This window comes from Artemia franciscana, chromosome 7, assembly GCF_032884065.1.
Source record: "Artemia franciscana chromosome 7, ASM3288406v1, whole genome shotgun sequence".
Taxonomy (NCBI): Eukaryota; Metazoa; Arthropoda; class Branchiopoda; order Anostraca; family Artemiidae; genus Artemia; species Artemia franciscana.
The window spans coordinates 7,082,317-7,099,311 of NC_088869.1; the positions used below are offsets into that span (position 1 = coordinate 7,082,317).

The 16,995-nt window shown below is 36.1% G+C and overlaps 2 protein-coding genes across 2 annotated transcripts in view; both read left to right on the plus strand.

Moving 5' to 3' along the window:
- Window positions 1–8,596, plus strand: part of LOC136028782 (zinc finger protein on ecdysone puffs-like) — a 53,240-nt gene extending 44,644 nt beyond the window's left edge. The window contains exons 7-8 of the mRNA XM_065706684.1: window positions 1,177–1,426; window positions 8,438–8,596. Of these exons, the coding sequence (XP_065562756.1) occupies window positions 1,177–1,290 (114 nt within the window). The 3' untranslated portion in view covers window positions 1,291–1,426; window positions 8,438–8,596. The remainder of the gene's footprint in view (window positions 1–1,176; window positions 1,427–8,437) is intronic.
- Window positions 2,225–16,083, plus strand: LOC136028676 (acidic leucine-rich nuclear phosphoprotein 32 family member A-like). The gene is made up of 4 exons (XM_065706504.1): window positions 2,225–2,257; window positions 8,438–8,596; window positions 13,772–13,969; window positions 15,922–16,083. The coding sequence occupies exons 1-4, from the start codon at window positions 2,225–2,227 to the stop codon at window positions 16,081–16,083; spliced, it is 552 nt and encodes a 183-aa protein (XP_065562576.1).
- The last annotated feature ends 912 nt before the right edge of the window (window positions 16,084–16,995 follow it).

Sequence of the window (16,995 nt, forward strand, 5' to 3'; positions counted from 1 at the left end):
TACTGACAAGTTGTAAGAGCAGTTATTTATTTAAGAATTAACGACGCTTCTTGACTACTATGGTCCCTGCGTCGGCCCTGCAGTGCATTCCTGCAGCGTGATTCGATTTCTGGGTCCCATATTACCAAGCTAAGATCAAATCCACTGCGCCACCACAAGACAAAAAAATTGACGAGTACCTCAACTATGAAAATTCCCTGGCAGTGACTGGGATTGAACCTCGCATCCAGTGGTTGGAAGGAGGGAACGTATCCACATGACCACTCCCAGGGTGTAAGAGCAGTACTTCATTTTTATTCATTTTTCGTCTCAACGGTTTGTCTCAAGAAAATTTTTTTCTTCAAAGGAAAAAGTAAACGCAGTTTTGTGTTAAGTCAAGCATCAATTTTGATATTCTAAAGGATGTAAAATTCTAGTTGTGTTTCAGCAATAAGCTAAAGCATTTGTTAACTGTGCCTGGTGTCAAATAGTCCATCAATCTAGGCTAAAATACTAAAGTGTGTTTAAGGTGTTAAGATGTTTAGGTATCAGCTCGATGAATCTGGGTCGATAAGCTGATCCCGACGCAGAGCTTAACCCACCTGTTTTATATTATTTAGAGTTCGCTTGAGCATCTCTTATCCAAGTCATCCGCTTAATTTTAACTTCCCCGAAAGTAATCCGGAAAAGATAACAATAAATACTTATACGGCAATTCACAATTACTGTCCCTTTTTGTTCTCTGCATATAATTTCACATTTTTTTTTGCTTTTGAAAAGGTTAAAGATTACTCAGGTATCCTGCATTTTCCAGTGTTAGCAGATGTAACTTATCCGAGAACTAATCCAGACCGTTTCAAGTAGTAATCCTACTAACCTCTGACGTGGTTTACGTCTCATGAAACGCCAAGATAAGTAATCGGGTTTGTTAGATAAGTAATCTTGGAATGGTTGGACGCACTTAAGGTTCAGGTCGATGACCATTGCGAATTTGGGCCTGACGCCCCTTATCCAACCTATTCGAAAGATTGTTTGAAGTAAAGCTAGCAGGCTAGCACGATGCTACTTCAACTTTTCCACTAATATCCTGCAGTTGGTAAAAAAAAATTCTAGTCTTAACGATTGTATCACCAGTATCACACCAGTACCATGTCCATATAAAATTGAATCCTGATTATAATTTTATTTAAATTTCAGCTGGACGAATACCGCAGAATTGGGATGGAAGGCTCCAAGGGTGTATTTAAAAAGAAAAACCGCCGTCCCTGGAAAGTAACATGTGACATGTGCGACGTTAGCTTTTTTTGGTAGTATTTATGCCCATCGTGCAAATCATGCTCATCAAACGTTGAAAAATTTCCTTCATTCGTCATGTGACATTTGTAAGGAGAATTTCCGTATGAAAATTAATCACGATCACCATCGATTGTCTGCTGGACATATTAAGGTAGGACTACAACTTAGACTGTAATATATTATTTCAATATAAAACCAAAATGTGTCTATTGATTCTGAATTACCAATATCCTGTCAACGGTAAAACGATTAATCGGAATCAGAAAAAGTATTGCTAAAATAATTTAAAAACACAAACACACCTCATTCGATAAGTGTACATTGACTCAGACCCGTAATACAACCAACCACGCCCGAGAACTCTCAGTCACTAGGGATTTCCCTAGTGGATCCCAAGCTATATAACTCTAATGGTCTGCTTCTATCTGTTTGAATTTCGACATCTCCCAAGTGTATTGTCGCTCTTGGTAATTTTATTATTAATAAACTATTCTATTTAAAGTAAAAAAATATATTACAGTGTTAATAAATTATTTACTATTAATAATAAACTTATCCTGCTTTATGATGTCCTCTGCAAATATCTTCTCTTTATTTTCAATATTATTTTACATAATATGTAAAAGTGTGATCATAAAAGGTTGTTTGTGTTTTTGTGTGGTTTCAGTATAATGCTAGCGATTATTCAATTCAATTCAATCATATATATTTAAACAAAAACACAAAAGCACAAGTCAAGCACAAAAGTGCTTGACTAGGGCAGAAACTTAACTAAAGAATAATTAAACAATCAACTAACAGAAACAACAAATCAACTGAATTTATCAAAAAAAAAGAAAAGAGAGAAAAAGGGGGGTGACGAGAAAGAAAAGAAAAAAAATACAAAGAAAAGAAAAAGACCGAAAAGAGGAGGACCGCACGATATTCAAATCTAAACAGTATTTCTCTAATGACCCTTCACTGCTCGCTTGAAGGTAATAAGGTATTTGAGTTTCGGATTTCCAAGAGGATTGAATTCCAGATAGCTGGTGCAAAAAATCTAATTAAAAAAGAAGCTCTTTTTGTTGACGGTGTCTTTTGTTGACCTGCATTTGCTTTTTGAACAGATGTTTCGAGTTCTTTAAGCGTTCCAACCTTAAAGCTTTTTCGCTTAAGAACCGAAGGCAAAATAAAATCTCATAAAATGACATGCAGTGTGTTTTTCTGGTAAGAATCAACAGAATGTTCTTTCTTTGAACCACAAAATTTTGATATCCTTTTGTAAATAACCAAAATTAACGGTCTTGTACCTTTTTTGCTTTTTTTTTTATGGCACTTGGTATTAAACCAAGTGACATACAGCAATCGCCAATTCTGTCGGTCTGTCGGTCTGTCTGTCTGTCTGTCGGTCCCGGTTTTGCTACTTTAGGCACTTCCAGGTAAGCTAGGACGATGAAATTTAGCAAGCATATCAGGGACCAGACCAGATTAAATTAGAAATAGTCGTTTTCCCGATTTGACCATCTGGGGGAGTGGGGGGCCGGTTAATTTGCAAAAAATAGAAAAAATGAAGTATTTTTAACTTATGAGCGGATGATTGGATCTTAATGAAATTTGATGTTTTAGAGCTCTTATTTTAATCCCGACCGGATCTGATGACATTGGGGGGAGTTGGAGGGGGGAAACCTAAAGTCCCGGTTTTGCTACTTTAGGCACTTCCAGGTAAGCTAGGACGATGAAATTTGGCAAGCGTATCAGGGACCAGACCAGATTAAATTAGAAATAGTCGTTTTCCCGATTTGACCATCTGGGGGGGGGGGGGAGTGGGAGGCCGGTTAATTCGGAAAAAATAGAAAAAATGAAGTATTTTTAACTTATGAGCGGGTGATTGGATCTTAATGAAATTTGACGTTTGGAATGATATTGTGTCTCAGAGCTCTTATTTTAAATCCCGACCGGATCTGATGACATTGGGGGGAGTTGGAGGGGGGAAACCTAAAATCTTGGAAAACACTTAGAGTGGAGGGATCGGGATGAAACTTGATGGGAAAAATAAGTGCAAGTCCCAGATACATGATTGACATAATCGGAACTGATTCGCTCTCTTTGGGGTAGTTGGGGGGGGGGGGGGGGTAATTCTTAAAAATTAGAAAAAATGAGGTATTTTTAACTTACTAACGGGTGATCAGATCTCAATGAAATTTGATGTTTAGAAGGATATCGTGTCTTAGAGCTCTTATTTAAATCTCGACCGGATCTGGTGACGGGGGCGGGGAGTTTGGAGGGGGAAACCTAAAACTTGGAAAACACTTAGAGTGGAGGGATCGGGGATGAAACATGGTGGGAAAAATAAACACAAGTCCTAGATAGATGATTGACATAAACGGAACGGATCCGCTCTCTTTGGGGTAGTTGGGGGGGGGGGGGGTATTTCTGAAAAATTAAAAAAACATGAGGTATTTTTAACTTACAAACGGGTGATCGGATCTCAATGAAATTTGATATTTAGAAGGATATCGTGGCTCAGGGCTCTTATTTTAAACCTGACCAGATATGGTGACATTGGGGGGGAGTTGGGAGGGGGAAACCCTAAAACTATTAGAGTGGAGGGATCAGGATGAAACTTGGTGGGAAAAATAATTACGAGTCCTAGATACATGATTAACATAACCAGAACGGATCCGCTCTCTTTGGGGTAGTTGGGGGGGGGGGGGGTAATTCTGAAAAATTAGAAAAAATTAGGTATTTTTAACTTACGAACAGGCGATTGGATCTCCATGAAATTTGATATTTAGAAGGATATCGTGTCTCAAAGCTCTTATTTTAAATCCTGACCGGATCTGGTGACATTGGGGAAGTTTGGGGTGGAGAAACCTAATGATGGAAAACGCTAAGATTGGAGGGATCGGGATGAAACTTGGTTGGAAAAATAAGCAGAATTCCTTGCATACGTGATTTACATAATCGGAACGGATCTGCTCAATTGGGGGGGGGGGGGGTAATCTGAAAAATAAGAAAAAATGACGTATTTTAACTTACGATGGAGTGATCGGATCTTCATGAAACTTCATATTTAGAAGGACCTCGTAACTCAGATATCTTATTTTAAATCTCAACCGGATCAAGCGTAATTGGGGGGGGGCAGTTGGGGGGACCGGAAATCTTAGAAAATACTTAAAGCCGTGAGATCAGGATGAAACTGGATGGGAAGAATAGAAAACCTGTCTAAGATACGTGACTGACATAACTGGACCGGATCTGCTCTCTTTGTGGAATTGGGGGGGGGGGGGGTAATTTTGAAAATTGAGGTCTTTGTAACTTACGAAAGGGTGACCAGATCTTAATGAAATTTGATATTTAGAAGGATCTTGTGCTTTAAAGTTCTAATTTCAAATTCCGACCAGATCCTGTGACATTCGGGGGAGTTGGAGGGGGGAAACCGGAATTCTTGGAAAATATGAAAATTGGGGTATTTTTATCTTACGAATAGATGATCGGATCGTAATGAAATTTGATTTTTAGAAGGAATTCATGTCTCAGAGCTCTTATTTCAAATCCCAACCAGATTTTTTGACATTAGGGGGAGTTGGAGGGGGCAATCTTGGAAAAACACTTGGAGTGGAGGAATCGGGATGAAGCTTGGTGGATAGAATAAACAAATGTCCTTGATACGTGATAGACAGAATCGTACTGGATTCGCTCTCCTTGGGGGAGTTGTGGGGGAGGGGTTCAGTGATTTGGCGAGTTCGGTGCTTCTGGACGTGCTCAGGCGATGAAAATTGTTAGGCGTGTCAGGGAGCTGTACAGTTTGGACTTGATAAAGTCGTTTTCCCAGATTCGACATCTGGGGGGCAAAAGGGAGAGGAAAAATTAGAAAAAATTAGGCATTTATAACTTACGAGTGGGTGATCGGATCTTAATGAATTTTGATATTTAGATGGACATTGTGACTCAGAGCTCTTATTTAAATCTTGATCGGCATTATGCCTCTTATTTTCCTTTTTAAATCAATGTATCGATTCATAGAATTTTGTTAGAGCTCATACCATATGATCTCTTGGCTCTTAGCTCTTCTCGCCTCGTCACAAATGCCATATGAGCTCTTAGCTCTTGTTTTTCTGTGAATTTAAAACCTCAGCCTATAGAGTCTGCAAACAGTTTAAACGATTCACAAAACTTTAAAGACTACAAAGCACAGAATTTCAGTGCTGATTTGTGAAGGTTATCTTTTGTCAAAGGGAGAATTCGTTAATGCAAGTAAAATTGCTTATATTGCCTTTGATATTTGTATTTATAGAACTTCAAATATATTAATTTTATGTTTGGTTTCTCCATAGTAAGCGTGATAACAGCATACTTTTTATGCTTTATCACGCTCACTATTATCACATATTTTAATCCAGCTGTAGCTTTAACTGTAAATAGCTACTTCAACTGTAGCCATCACAACTGTGGCTTCAACCATAGATAGCTACTTCAAATGTAGCCATCACAACTGTGGCTTCAACCATAGATAGCTACTTCAAATGTAGCCATCACAACTGTGGCTTCAACCATAGATAGCTACTTCAAATGTAGCCATCACAACTGTGGCTTCAACCATAGATAGCTACTTCAAATGTAGTCATCGCAACTGTGGCTTCAACCATAGATAGCTACTTCAAATGTACCCATCACAACTGTGGCTTCAACCATAGATGGCTGCTTCAAATGTAGCCATTGCAACTGTGGCTTCAACCATAGATAGCTACTTCAAATGTAGCCATTGCAACTGTGGCTTCAACCATAGATAGCTACTTCAACTATAGCCATCACAACTGTGGCTTCAACCATAGATAGCTACTTCAAATGTAGCCATCACAACTGTGGCTTCAACCATAGATAGCTACTTCAAATGTAGTCATCACAACTGTGGCTTCAACCATAGATAGCTACTTCAAATGTAGCCATCACAACTGTGGCTTCAACCATAGATAGCTACTTCAAATGTAGCCATCACAACTGTGGCTTCAACCATAAATAGCTACTTCAAATGTAGTCATCACAACTGTGGCTTCAACCATAGATAGCTACTTCAACTGTAGCCATCACAACTGTGGCTTCAACCATAGATAGCTACTTCAACTGTAGCCATCACAACTGTGGCTTCAACCATAGATAGCTACTTCAAATGTAGCCATCACAACTGTGGCTTCAACCATGGATAGCTACTTCAAATGTAGCCATCACAACTGTGGCTTCAACCATAGATAGCTACTTCAACTGTGGCTGTCCCAAATGATATACTCCGTAAACACTATTAAATGAATACAGTGACGGGAATAATACTCTAATGTCTGTTAATTTGCCATACATTAGTCAAAAATATGTTCTGTATTCTGAACTTCTCCGTAGACTTGGTTCTTACACCGCGGTTCATAGAATTCCTACTTTTATGAGTAACCTACATCAAATCTTCCTTGCTCAAACCCAATTTAAGTAAATAATATACTAATAACAGTAAGGTGGCTCATTGCTGATGAGCAGTTGAACATTTTTCTGTATATTCTTCCATTTTCGTTGAAAAAAGTTAAATTTAGTGTTTACAAATGTGTTGCCATTCTTGCTTGTTTTCAATTTATGGTTACAGTCTTTGGCAGCCATCTTTACAGAAACGGAAAACAGAAATATGAATTGAAATAAAAAATTCGGCTGTGGCCACATCAGTTATATGAGGTGTTAAAAATACATCTTTGGCAGCCATCTTTACAGAAACGGAAAGCAGAAATATGACTTGAAATAAAAAATACAGCTGTGGCCACATCAGCTATATGAGGTGTTAAAAAATACATATTTGGCAGCAATCTTTACAGAATCTGAGAACAGAAATATGAATTGAAATAAAAAATTCGGCTGTGGCCAAATCAGTTGTATGAAGTATCAAAAATGCATATTTGCCGCTATCTTTACAGAATCTGAAACAGAAATATGACTTGAAATAAAAAATACAGCTGTGGCCACATCAGCTATATGAGGTGTTAAAAAATACATATTTGGCAGCAATCTTTACAGAATCTGAGAACAGAAATATGAATTGAAATAAAAAATTCGGCTGTGGCCAAATCAGTTGTATGAGGTGTTAAAAAATACATCTTTGGCAGCCATCTTTACAGAATCTGAAAACAGAAATATGACTTGAAATAAAAAACACAGCTGTGGCCACATCAGTGATATGAGATGGCGTTTCTTGGCGCTCGACTGTCCATTCCTTAGAGAATGAAAGTCTATAAAGAACTGATTCAGTCTCCAAGTTCCATCGTCAGGTCTTCTTGAGTATAGTTCTAATTCGTTTCCTTGTATCCTCTTTGGTTTTCAAGCAGATATGTTCAAAAACTTAGAAAAGAGTGCCAAAAGTAAGGAATTCTACGGGAAATATAAGTAACTATAGGAATGATCGTAAAGTTTCCATGTTTGGGGGATGGGGTAAAACCGAAGCCCCATGCTCTGCCTATTTTTAAAGGTGTTTGGATTTTTTTTAGCTTTTTTTTTCAAATGTATTGCATCTTCATTTTTTGCTTATGTAGATAGTTGAAATTGGGATTTTTTCCTGTATCTTAAATAAATAAAAAATACTTGTATAATACTTATATATACTTGCTTAAATAGTGTAAATAAATACTATTTATAATAAGTAAATAATATACAGAATACGTTTGTAACAAATATACTATTAAATCTATACACCACGACGAAGCCTTCACTGTCATCGCCAGCCTCTATTACTGGGAAATACGAAGAAATAAGAAAAAAGGCAGAACTAATTGCTGTATAAACTCAAACTTGTAGTAAAAATAGAGAGAGAGAGAGAGAGAGAGGAGGAGAGAGAGAGAGGAGAGAGAGAGAGAGAGAGAGAGATAGAGAGAGAGGAGAGAGAGAGAGAGAGGAGAGAGGAGAGAGAGAGAGAGAGAGAGAGAGAGAGAGAGAGAGAGAGGAGAGAGAGAGATGAGAGAGAGAGAGAGGAGAGAGAGAGAGAGAGAGAGAGAGAGAGAGAGAGAGAGAAAGAGAAGAGAGAGAGAGAGAGAGAGGGGGGGGGGGAGAATAGAAGTACCGGACAAGTGACTCTTTTAAGCTGAGGTACTCCAATTAATATAACACGCATGCTTAGGATTAAAATATTTTTAATTTGCTGCCTGATCTTTTTCAGAAACTTGTTGAAAAAAGTGGTGGAACAGCTGAGCATCCAGACGTAATTGACGAAGTTCTTGAAGAATTGAAATTTGTTCCAACTGAAAAGGCCATTGATGTTGAAGGATTAGAAAGTGGTGCGCCCCCTGTACCCAAGGATACTGACTTCGATATTAATGTATGTCTTATTTATTCATTTCCCTAAAAATCGAGGAGTAGACAAGATAAATAAATGAAACTGCTAAAAAATACATTGAGTAAAAATAAACATAATATATATCTCAAACATTTAAAAAAAAGGGAAAATCGTTTTGTAGTCATGAACTTTGTAAACAACCATATTGATGTTATATGGTCTTGTATTAATTCATTTTTAAGGTTTTGATGATGGTTTAAATGGAGGAATTTATAAAAAGTAACTCGAATTTTTATCTGGAGGGGTGGCAAAACAATAAGACGGCATGAGAAAACGTTATTAGGGAGAGGAGGGTACGAAAAGGCGAATAGTGAGGTAGGTGTGGGTAGAAGCGGGTAAAGGAATGACATGATGCTTTTGAAAATCCATTTTAGACCTATTTCGCTAGATACATCCACATTTTAGCCTGTTTTTACATTTTTGGATTGTGTGATACTGAAATTCTGTGCTGTATGATGCTAAATGTACCTATAAGCAAAACAAAACCTTAAACAAAAAAAAAGACGTTTTTCAACTAAATGACCTCCTAAATAATTATTTTTCAAAATCGTCGGTATGCTCTGTCACCGATCCGACCGATCGGATCGGTATCCACCATACTGATTGATGTAATGTCTAACAAACATTCCAGCTGTGATATATCAGGGCTGTGTTTCGGTGCGATCATCCTGGCATTTTGTTGTTACAATTTTTTTTAGGGAATAGGCCAGTAAGGGAGCCACTAAAGTCCTAAAGCCACTGTCTAAACTTGACCTTTTATTTCTCATAATGGTATTAAAAGGCACAATATTGGGTTATTCCTCATTCATAAACATTACTATTGAAAGTTAAACACTGTCCTCTCTGAAATTTTTGTAATAGAACTCTTGATATAACAACTGCTTTGCTATACCTTGAATACTTAAAAGAACCATCATTTGACCTTCTAAAGAAGTATATAAGGATCCTCAAAAGAAGAATTAAACAGCTGACTTTTAATAATACTTAAAACCCCAAATCATATATTTCAATTTATCTCCCTACCTATGAGAGAAATAATTTACCTCCTTCTGAGTTATTGTAGCTGGGATGAAGTTGAGTGACGTTTTACGGGTGGGGGAGGTTCTGAATAAGCAAGTAAGTAAGTAAGTAATATGTATTACCCGTACTTTTAACATGGAACAAAACTGAGTACAAGGAAAAAAAAATAAAGAAAAAGAGAAGAAAAATGGAGAGAAAATTAGAACACAACAGGGAAAAATACACAATCAAGAACTGTAGAAATGTTTAAGCCAGGGGTGGATCCGATTTGCCTAGAAATTAGAGATCAACCGGTTTACCGCGATACTGGGGTCTGCAATCCTGTGTTTATCTATCAAATAAGTATTTCTCGTCCACAAGGGGCATAGCAGCAGCAACTTCGCGAACCTAAATTAAAGGTACCGGAGCTTGCGTTATACCCTTTTTATAAATAAAGGTATAAAGATAAAGGTAATACCCTTTTTATATTCTTCTCGGGACTTTCTAAACCAGACGGGTAGTTTTAGTATTGACATTCTTATTTGAAAGGTTGGATCTGACTTGCACATTTTGTTTGCATAATGATAAGATTGAATGCTGTAATGCTAATCTAAAGGCATTTAAATACGTTTCAGGCCGCACATGTCCTTTGGACTGTTTGTTACATGCCTATTCTTAATGTTGTCTAGGTTGTGTTTGAGGTTGCGTTTGTTTTGCATTTCAAAACAAGGGATAGTAAAAAGAAGGGTTTTTTATTATGTACAGAAGGGTTTAAAATGTTTGCCCGTTTTACTTATTATGAACATACTAAGGGTTGAATTAAAGTTATTGCCATATTAGGATGAAGGTAATAAAGAATAATTGATTATGATCAATATCAATGGGTTTGGGTAATACGGCCTAAGCTTTTGTTTTTCTTACTTCCCAGAACTTTCCACTGGCCATGCACTGTTTCTCGAGGGTTCGAGGCAAGATAATATGGCTGTATGTCTATTAACTAATAATAATAATTTATTTAAACCCTCTTTACATACATAAAATGCACTTAGAAAAGTAAAAAAAAAATATACCAAAACAAAAATTAAATGGAAACAATAAACAAGAAAAAACTCACAAAAGAAAAATCATACAACATCTCACCTACTTTCGCAACACAATTATGCTAAACAATTAAGTGGAAAGTCGACAATATTTTCTCGACGTTTATGGAACCTATCCACAAGGTGGTTAATTTTTGAGTGAATATCTAAAACGCCATATCTACTCGAAATGTACCGGTTGCGGGTTCAGAGCGGCAGTTGCAGAAGATATTTGTAAAAGCGGAAGAATAAACATTTAATTTTCTTCCGCTCAGATATTGTGAAAAAACTCCACAAAGGGACCAAGAAAAAGACATCCGATGCGAAAAAGCGTTGTAAAGTCTGCCCGGGGTTATTTTTGTGAAAATGGTCTTTAACTCGATCAAGCAGCCCATACGATTTTCTAAATTTTTCTTTCAACCCCGAGATAACGAGTATTTGACTATTTTTAACATTTGATCCAAACGGGAGACCAAAATAATTCAGAGAGGACGATGCAAAAATAGTTTCTGGGCCAACATTGATAGTAACGGAAGGTTGTTGAAACGAACCCTAGACAAGAAGCTCAGTTTTAGAGGGGTGACTTGAAGCCCAATCCCATTAAGACCAGGGCAAACTGTATGAATTGTATTTTGGAAAACCTGGAGAGGGTCTGATAATAGAATGGTATCTTCTGCGTAACAGAGATGGCTGTCGAGCATAGATAAGATTTATTGCAAAAACTTGTGGGCCATAGCAACACAGAATACGGTCTACAAACAAAGCTCAGGAACAAATATAACTTCAGATACTATAAATCAAAAAAAAGAAAAAAGAAAACAATAACAAAAAGGAAAAGAAAAGAAACACGCCAAGGTTCAACATTTTAACTAACAAACACCAATCATAATAAAATTCAATTCCTGAAAACTGTAACAAGCTATCCCTGCAAAAATGATTCACTGTTTTAATTTCTCAATGAAGAAACTTACACAACTATTTAATAGCAGATGTGTTCCTCTCAGCCATCCGCTCAATTAACCAGCAGTCACTCCCACAGCACTCGTCCAAACATTCATTCTGCAACTCAGAGAGCTTGTCACCTTCGGAAAAAAAATGAAACAAATTCTTATTCACACATCTACACATTGGACAAAAATAGGGGTCAGCCGCCAGCCTAAACTTTCCCCAAAATTTCTTTCTCTCACCTAAATCGAAACTATCCCCTCTTACCAGCAACAAATTGTTCAAGTCCTCTTTATTCAACCCAAACTTAAAATAAATCTTCCCCAACACTTGCATAATAATTTCTGTTCGTTATAATTTTTAATGTTGCTCCTTACTGCCAGTTGAAAAAACTTGTTTTTTTTTTTTTAATTGATAACAAGATTAATACTAAAGAGAGTATATAGTACTCTGCCTTTATTAATATTCTGCTCTATAATAATTTGTATAGTAACTTGAATTAACGTTTATAGTTAAAGTATAGTAACTTGAAGATCTGCCTTGTTGTTGCCACGTAAACTGATAGGTGTATTCTATTCTAACCATTAATTTTATGTTGACAAGATAAACACTAAATAGAGTATATAGTACCCTGTCTGTATTAGTATGTATTTAATGGGGATGAGGAAGGGGTATTAGGGGATGCTTACTGGGAGATGAACAAATGGGATTCTTCCGAGATATCCATTTTAAAACCCAAAGCTAAAAATTTCTTTTTGACATCTTACCCCGTTTTTGAAAAAAAAAAAAAAAAAAAATCAAATCGATTTCCACGCTGTGTACGAAGTTGACACGGCTTTTGGTACTTTCAAACTGTAATTTATTTTAAATTAAATTTGAGAAAGTGTAAATATTAGTTTTTCTTTCAATGTGAATTTGTAATATGGGTTCTCAGAATACAAACTCGCTGATTAGCTGCGTCAATGCTTAATTTTTGTGTTTGCATAGTCAAAAATTAATGTCTAAAATTATTACTTTTGACCACTGCTTCAGTATTTTTTAAGATAACTCCAAGAGATCGCCATAGAATGCTAATATTGATGTGTACAAAGGTTTTTCACCAAGATTGAAAAACTTCAAATCTACTACAAAAACTACAGCAAAGGTGAACTGCTTTCGATCAATTTCAGTTAGTTTTTCTTTTCCAAGAGAGAGAGAGAGAGAAGTTTATTAATATTAAACAGAAGACAATACAAAATACAATTCAAAATCGAATTACAATACACATAATTCCCCTCGAATTACCAATTCGAGGGATTACCCAATTACCCATTGTCCGAAAAAAAAATCGTGGTGAGACTTTAGTATCAATGTGATCAAATGTGGAACAGGGTATAAAAGGATCTCTGAAAAGGTGTAGCAAGGTCGAGGTCTCTAGGACGTTGATTACATCGACTCTCGCTCCATCCTTAATGTAAACAATGCTATATTTTGTAAACAAAATGCTATACTGTAAATAATTATTTTGTTTTTCAAAAATTTTGCTGTTTTCTTTTTTCGTTGCTACATTGAACCATGAAAATAAATAAGCAAAACTTATCAGTTCAAATTGGCAACACTTTTAGTCGGCATTTGGGGTCAATTGCCCCCCCCCCACCTTTTTTAGGTATTTTAATTTTAAAGTGTTATTGGTATTTCTAATTGAATTTTTTTAAACTACTAATTTAAAGTACCAGGGACAGGGTCTATCCAGAATTTTTTTTTGGAGGGGGGGGGGTAAAAATCTTCATATTCATTTTTGTTACGTTTAAATGAGTCGGGCAAACATATCGGGGAAGGGATGTTCAAACCCCCTCCCCCTGGATACAGCCTTGACCGGTGACATCAAAATATACACAGGTTTGCCCCATAGATCAACATTGGGTTTACTCATACCTGAAAACCCCAGTTATCTAAGATTTTGTTTTGGTTGTTTCAAAATTAAGTTGTTTTTAAGCCATACTGCATTTCTAGGTTTCTAGGACGTTGATTCCATTGACTCTCGCTCCATCCTTAAAGTGCTATACACTGCTATATTTTGAATCCATTTTTGTTCAAACCACCAATCGTTGTTTTTTCTTGCTTATGTGATAAGCTAAATCTATCTTCTTTTCAGGCTATAGGGTGTTATGACGTTAACACCCCTGTTGGTCGATCAAGTGTTACTCGATTAGCTTCGTATTTCTGTAACATTTGTAATGTAAACATGAAATTTGATGAGAGTTTGAAATCTGCTCATATGGAATCTGAAGAGCATTTGAGCGAATTGAAGAAAAAGGAAAAGGTAGAAGGGGAGGAGCATCCTGAAGAGACGGTAAGTACCAATGAGCCTTACCAACGGCTTGCACTTGGGGATTCTTGTGTCTCCGTTATTGAAGCTGGCAATTCATAAAGGGTTGGGAATAGGATTTTTAAGGATTTTTGCTCCTCCAATGATGAAAATAATGAAAGATCATGGCCATAGCAAACAAGGCTTAACCAATCAGACTTCGCCCTTCTGGCCGCAGGGCTCATGGACTAATACGCTTCGCTCTATAGGTAGTGTTACCTATAAGCAAAATCGGACGTTGCACTGCCTACCTTTCGTAATATTTAACCAATCGCTCTGATTCGTCAGTTCAAATTTTGTCGCGGGCCTATGTCACAACAGCTACCATTGCAATTATTCAAAAACAGCTGGCTAATTTAAACTCAAAAGTGAAAGTGAACCATCTTGGATATTAGCATTAATGGAAGCGTGTATGTTTAAACGCATTAATTTTTTTTTTTTTTTTTTTTTTTTATTCAAAAATCAAGAGCTTTAAATTAAAATCGAATAGTTGCGAGCATCAAGCCATGATTAATTGTAGAAAAAGCCAAGACAGATAGTCCAATTGAGTAAGAGGGAATTCTGGCATTAGCCCCTCCCCCCTTATTAGGATTGTATAAAAATGATGTTAGTTCATTTGTTAATAGATACGTCTATCTATTATCCGTCCATGCGTCATTTTAGGGCAGTAGAACTAAGGTAGATAGTCATAGAGCTAGGATAGTCATAGAACTCTAATCAAATCTGCTTTTTAGGGGCTAAATTGCGCATTCAGATCGCCATGTGTGTTCTTAGGAGAGACATCTCTTAAATTTCTATCAAAATTTTCTTTTTGAACAGTGCACAAAAGACCCATGTTATACTCATTTTAATTTGGCCATTTATATCCTCCTTTTATGATTTCTATCTAAATGTTGGAGTAGTTGACCCAAATCCTTGGCTCAAGTAAAAGGGAACGTGGACTTATGCAGAAAAATTCACTTTTTTTTTGTTCTGAAACTCTAATCAACTCTGGTTTCTAGGGGCTAAATTAATCAGGGCCATATCCTGGATTTTTTTCGGGGGAGTACAAAAGAATTTTTTTGGGGGTGGTGGTGGTTACAAAATAAATTTTCTGGGGGGGGGGGGGACTTGGTAGCAAAGAAAAATTAAAAACACATTAAAAACTTAATAAAAATAAATTCAATAGCGGTTTAGCGATAAAAAAAGCTAACCTTTGATAGATAATGGCTCTTGTTGATTGTTTCTGCTTGTGTGTGATGTATAAATATACCAAATTTTACATACTATGCTATACACATTGTACATTAGGCAAATTACTCAAAATTTTCTTGTACTCCCCCTCCCAAGGAGGCCCATATTTTTAGAATGTCTGGTGTAAGCAAAGATCAGTCAGTATGCTAGTTCTTGGTTTGGCCTCCATCATAGTCTTACCTAATTTTTTTTATATATCAGTGATATTTTTTTTTACTTTTATTAATATAGCAGTAGCATGCCGGCTTATATTTAATGCTGTTCAGTGGTGACCTCCTAAAACTAAAATGGGAATCAGAAATATAATTTTGTTCAAGAAAGTTAAACTTAATTTTTTATAAAGTCGAAAATGTCACTACGAGCTTATATTCGTAAAACTTTGGTAGAAATTACTACTGCTAAAAAAACGTAACATTCTTCAATATTATCGTTTTGACATAGGATTTTGTTGAACTTCGTTTTCCCTTTCCTTTTCTACATCTCTCTCTCCCTCTCCCTCCCTTCCCCCTCTCTTTAAGTCTTATTAATTTATTTGCCCTATTGTGTATTTTTCAATTTGTATATTTCAATACGTCTTATGTTTAAACTGTAAACCTTTCACCATCAATACTTTCTTGAATATTCTCTCCTGATAATAGCTTGTTATTTTGTGTAGCATAATTGAGCAAATTATTTCGTTTTAAGTTAACCTTTGTCTTTATTAGGCTGAAGATATGGCAGGTATGGATATAGTGGATGAAATAAATGAAGAAACTGGTATGGATGAAGACAAAGAACCTGAAGCTGAAGAAAATGAGGTTGGAGAAAATGAGGAAAAGGAAGAAAAACAGGATGAAGAGGAAGAGCAAGAGGGGATAGAAGAATAATCTAATTAATAATCAGATTGTATATTTGATTATTGCTACTTTTGAAAAATTGTCTTACTTTAACAGTGTTTTTGATAAAGTAGAAATAAATATGAGAGACAGATTTTATTATTTGTCAGTACCTTTAAAATTTTCAGCACTTATTATTTACAGTTTTTCAATTTTTTTTCAATGTTCAGCGTTTTATCAGGTACATGTTTTGACTGTACTTTAAAAAATGCATAATTAACTATAAAAATCAGTTCCATTGTTTTTCTGAGGTATTCTGAGAAAATGGTATTCCTAGTCAATGGTCACAGACTGATATCTACTGTTGGTGGCAGTAATTGTGGTAGCAGAAGTTTGAGTAAGAACAAGAGACTGAAATTGAAGATAAATAAAAAATAGAAAAAAGTGCAATAGGAAATTTTGAAGAAATTGGAAAAGCGAAAAGGATAGAAAAGGAAGAAAAGGCATATTTTGCAACCAATGAAAACCTCTACTACAAAACTGATTTAACTGGTTGATTGTTTGGTGACGACAAAATATCATTTACGCCTTTTGGGTTGACATACTACTTCAAAGGGGAAGACAAAAATAAGTCAGATTTTGATATATGCGCTGACAGGGGACAAAAATTTCAATTAGTTAGTCGAAGAAGGTGTATGCTAAACAGCCCACGAAAACAACTATGTAACCTTGATTAAATTGTTTAAAGAAAAATTATTTTGCCTTCATTCTTTTTTCTCAGGACGCCCCTAACTAGGCAGTCACATCGTATGAATGAGAATCCTAATTTTTTTCAAGGTCTATATGCTTAATGCTTAAATTGTACATGCAGCTTTGAACAGGAAACAACTCTTATCTACGTAATAAGCGATGAGTTTGAGTATTTAAAGAAACAAAAAAAAATAGTTTCTTAGTAACGAGAGA